This window comes from Lepidothrix coronata, unplaced genomic scaffold (genome assembly GCF_001604755.1).
Source record: "Lepidothrix coronata isolate B3197 unplaced genomic scaffold, Lepidothrix_coronata-1.0 Scaffold259, whole genome shotgun sequence".
Taxonomy (NCBI): domain Eukaryota; kingdom Metazoa; phylum Chordata; class Aves; order Passeriformes; family Pipridae; genus Lepidothrix; species Lepidothrix coronata.
In genome coordinates, this window is record NW_016690439.1 from 543,181 (window position 1) to 548,130 (window position 4,950).

Sequence of the window (4,950 nt, forward strand, 5' to 3'; positions counted from 1 at the left end):
CCCCCCGTGTGCCCCCCAGCCCCCGACTCACCCAGATGTCGAACTTGCCCGGGAAGAAGCGCTCGGGCACGCGGGCGGCGTAGAGGGCGGCGCCCGTGATGTACATGACGGCCATGAGAAAGAACCAGCCCATCTGCCCCACCGTGGTGGCCTTCACGAAGCCCTCGGCGATGGTGAAGTGCAGGGTGGGCACCACCCCGCTCAGCCCCAGCCCCAGGAACACCCCTGGGTGCCCAGAGTGGCGTCAAGGCACAGCCCCAGAACCCCCAGCCCCCGTCCCACGCCAGGGAACCTCCTCCCAGGGGAGATCCCTCTCCTCCAGAGTCCTGGAATGGCCCAGCTGGGAGGGACCCCTGAGGGCCAAGGGCAGCTCCAGCCACAACAACCCCCCCTGTCCCTGAGAGTGTCGGCCAAGCGCTCCTTGGACCTCTCCAGACACTCTCTGAACTTCTCCAAACTCTCCTCCAACTTCCCCAAACATTCTTTGAACTTCTCCAAACGTTCCTCAAACTTTTCCAAACTCTCCTTAAGCTTCTCCAAACACTCCTTTGAATTTGGCCAAACGCTCCTTGAACTTCTCCAAACGTTCCTCAAACTTCCCCAAACGCTCCTTGATTTTATTCAAGGATGAAGTGCAGCTCCAGACCCTGCACAGGACCAGACCCAACAACCCTCCCCATCCCTGAGAGCGTTGGCCAAACGCTCCTTGGCCTTGGCCAGATGTTCCTCAAACTTCTCCAGACATTCCCTAGACTTCTCCAAACTCTCCCTGAACTTCTCCAAACGCTCCCTGACCTTGGCCACTCCTTCTGGCACTGATCCTTCCTCAAACAGGGATCTAGAACTCCCCAATCCCTCCATCTTCCCCCCAGTTTTCCCCCAAATTTCCCCAATTTCTCCCTAATTTCCTCCACTTTCCCCCCAATTTCCCCCATAATTCCCCCAATCTCTCCATCTCTCCCTAATTTCCCCCCAAATTTCCCCATTCCCCCTGATTTCCTCCATTTTCCCCCCAAAATTTCCCCAATTTCCCCCAATCCCTCCATCTTTCCCCCAATTTCCCCCCAAGTTTCCTCAATTTCTCCCTGATTTCCTCCATATTCCCCCCAAAATTTCCCGTTTCCCCCAATCCCTCCATCTTTCCCCTATTTCCCCCCGATTCCCCCATTCCCATTCCCCACTCCCCACACCCCATTCCCCACTCCCCATTCCCCATTCCCACACCCCATTCCCCATTCCCACCTGCCCGTGTCTGCCGGTGCTTGGGGGTGGCAAATCGGTCCCACTGGGCCACGATGATGGCGGAGATTCCCAGGACACAGACGATGGAGAGGTAGATGAGCCTCGGCTGGGGGGAGCAGTAGAAGGAGTAGTAGAGCCAGGGCACGAAGCTGCCCATGATCAGCAGCGCGATTCCCGAGTAATCCAACCTGGAACGGCACAGGGAACTCCCCTGGAGCCACCGGCACTGGGAGAGGGGGAATGGGGGGTGGGCCCCACTGGGATGGGGGGCCTGGGAATGTCAGGAGGGACGGGAAGGGATCTGGAGACTCCAACCCCCCGGATTTATGCCCATGGATTTCTGCTCCTGCTCTGAGGACCCATCCTGGCGCTTAGACGTGTCCCCAGGGAACACCAGGACACTCCAACGGGTCTGCCCTGCATCCCACGGGATCTCAGGGGGTGGTGCCGAGGGATGGGCAGCATTCCCGGCACAGCAGCACCCCGGGAATGCCAGGAACAGCCTGGGAGGAGCAGGGTCCCACTGAGCCCGTGCCCCTGGGATTAGAGAGCCTGTTCCTTGGGATTAGAGGCTGTTCCTTGGGATTACAGAGCCTGTTCCCTTGGGAGCACAGGATTCTATTCCCTTGGGAGCCAGAATCCTGTTCCCTTGGGAACCATGTTCCTATTCCCTTGGGAGCACAGGCTGTTCCCTTGGGAACCAGGATCCCATTCTCTTGGGAGCAGAGGATGTTCCCGTGGGAGCTGAAGGGTCCCACACCTTTCCCACCCCCCTGAGGCCCCCGATCCAGCAGATTCCGGGTGTTCAGGCCCAGGGCAGATTCCCAGGACCCAGCTGTGCTTCCCCTCAGCTCCAGCTGGATTGGGTGACCACCCCTGCTCCCAAGGCTCAAACACTGGGAAGAGGAGGTGCCGTGGGAAGCCAGAGGCTCCCGGGGGCCGCACTCACTTGGAGAAGGTGCGGGAGACCTTCTCGGAGTGGCAGTAGACAGTGTGGAAGAGCCAGGAGAAGCTGAGGCAGAGCACGGCCCCCAGGAAGAACATCCCGAACACGACCTTCTCCTGCAGCGGCGCCATGAAGTACATGTTGGGTCGCAGCATGGTCAGGATTCCCAGGCACAGGAACAGCAGGAACCCTGTGGAGCGCCCGGGAATTCAGCACGGCTGCCGGGAATGGCCCGGGATGGATCCCAGGGGAGCTCGGAATCCATCCCAAGGGCTGGGCCCGGCACAGGCTCCTGGGCTGGGGCAGCGCCACGCCCAGGGCAAAGAGCATCCCTGTGTTCCGTGGGATTCTGGAATGCCACACTGCTGCGGGCTGGAGGGACCTCAAATCCCATCCCATCATCCCACCCCTGCCCCAGGCAGGGACACCTCCCACTATCCCAGGCTGTTCCAGCCTGCCCTTGGACACTTCCAGGGATGAGGCATCCTCTAGGAATTCCATCCCAGCCCCTCACCACCCTCCCAACCAGGAATTCCTTCCCAATATCCCATCCATCCCTCCCTCTGGCAGTGGGAAGCCATTCCCTGTGTCCTGTCCCTCCATCCCTTGTCCCCAGTCCCTCTCCAGCTCTCCTGGAGCCCCTTTAGGCCCTGGAAGGGGCTCCAAGGTCTCCCTGGAGCCTTTTCTTCTCCAGGTGAACATTCCCAGCTCTCCCAGCCTGGCTCCAGAGCAGAGGGACTCCAGAATCCTGGAATCCCAGGATGGTTTGCATTGGAGGGACCTTAAAGCTGAACCTCCAGCTCTCCCAGCCTGGCTCCACAGCAAAGGCTCTCCAGCCTTGGAGCATCTCTGTGGCCTCCTCTGGAGTGATTTCAGAGGAACATTCTCTGAGATTTCCCCATTTTTCCCAGTTTTCCTCATCCCACCGCGGAGAAGGAGCCGAGCCTCAGCTGGGGGGGGCTGTGGGAGCTCCGCATGGGCTCAGGACCCCCCAGGCCCCCCCCAGACCCCTTGAGACTCCCCCCAGGCCCCCTCAGGCCCCCCAGTTACCCAGCAGGTGTGTCCAGATGTTGCCGGTCTCGGTGTGGATGCGGAAGATGCTGCGGAAGCAGGCGCGGAAGGAGGGCATGGGGGGCCGGTGGCCATGCAGGAGGTAATCGTTGTCCTTGAGCCAGTCGGGCAGCACATCATAGGGGATCACCCGCCAGCGCCCCTCCCACACCTGCAACATCCCGGGAATGATCCTGGGAATGTCATAGGGGATCACCCNCCTCCCACACCTGCAACATCCCGGGAATGATCCTGGGAATGTCATAGGGGATCACCCGCCAGCGCCCCTCCCACACCTGCAACATCCCGGGAATGGCGCCAGAAAGGGCACAGGGGCTCTGGGGACACCGAGCTGGGGGATCCAGCCCGGGAGTGCTGGGGAGCCAGAACTCACCCAGAACTGAGAGCCCTGCCCGCAGCCCACCCCACAGCCTGCCCCACATCTGTCCCACAGCCCACCCCACAGCCTGCCCTCCATCTGTCCCACATCTGTCCCACAGCCCACCCCACAGCCCACCCCAAAACCCACCCCACAGCCTGCCCCACATCTGTCCCACAGTCCACCCCACATCTGCCCCACATCCCTCCTCACATCCCACCCCACATCTGTCCCCACCTCCCTCCCCACAGAGCACAGGGAGTGATTCCTGGTTCCCCCAAGGAGTGATTCCTAGGGAGTGTCTCCCCGCCCCGTGCCCAGGGAGTGATTCCCAGTTCCCTCCAGGGAGTAATTCCTGGTCCTCCCACTGAGTGATTCCTAGCCCCCCCTGGGATTCAGGGACAGTTCCCACTCTCAGCTTTAACCCTTCCACACCCCCAGGTCCATTCCCTGCAGTGCGAATTCCCATTCCCAGGCTCTCCCTGGGCTGTGCTGGAGCCACTGGGATTGGGTGACTCCCAGTCCCATCCAGCTCCACAGGGACACTGGGATTGCTCCCAGTGCTCATCCAGCCTGGATCCCCCCCATCCCAACCATCCCCTTCCCACAGCATTCCCAGGGGATCTCTGGGAGCAGCCCAGCAGGGCTGGATCCCACTGTGCCCATGCAGAGCTTTATCCCAGCCCTGGGATTGGGGAATGTGCTCCAAATGCAGGGATGGGGGATCCCTGTGGATTCCAGTACCTTGTACACGAACTCTTCCATCTTTTCCATGGCATGGTGAGCCTGGAGGGGCAGGGTCAGCACCCGGACCACCTCCTCCTCCTCCTCTTCCCGCACCGCCGGGCACGGCGGCTCCTCAGCCTGCGGGGACAGGGAGTCACTCCCGGCCTTAGGAATCACTCCTGGCCTTGGGAATCACTCCTGCCTCCAGGAGGGAATCATTCCTGGCCTTGGGAATCATTCCTCTCTCCAGGAGAGAATCATTCCTGCCCCCAGAAACGAATCATTCCTGCCCTTGGGAAGGAGAAAAGAATCCTTTTCTGTCCCTGAGAAAAGAATCGTTCCTGCCCCTGGGAAAAGAATCATTCCTGTCCCTGGGAATCATTCCTGCTCCTGGGAGGAAACCATTCCTGCCACCGAGAGGGAATCATTCCTACCCCTGGAAAGGAACCTTGGGAAAAGAATCATTCCTGCCCCCAGGAGAGGAACCATTCCTGCCCCTGGGAGGGAATCATTCCTGTCCCTGGGAACCATTCCTGCCCCTGGGAAGGAATCATTCCTGTCCCTGGGAACCATTCCTGCCCCTGGGAGGGAATCATTCCTGTCCCTG

The 4,950-nt window shown here is 60.4% G+C and overlaps 1 protein-coding gene across 1 annotated transcript in view; it reads right to left on the bottom strand.

The window, feature by feature from the left end:
* Window positions 1-4,950, bottom strand: part of ADIPOR1 (adiponectin receptor 1) — a 9,059-nt gene that overhangs the window by 1,578 nt on the left and 2,531 nt on the right. The window contains exons 2-6 of the mRNA XM_017835517.1: window positions 4,362-4,481; window positions 3,239-3,410; window positions 2,192-2,378; window positions 1,243-1,430; window positions 32-225 (exon numbers count right to left, since the gene is read on the bottom strand). Coding sequence (XP_017691006.1) covers window positions 32-225; window positions 1,243-1,430; window positions 2,192-2,378; window positions 3,239-3,410; window positions 4,362-4,481 — 861 coding nt within the window. The remainder of the gene's footprint in view (window positions 1-31; window positions 226-1,242; window positions 1,431-2,191; window positions 2,379-3,238; window positions 3,411-4,361; window positions 4,482-4,950) is intronic.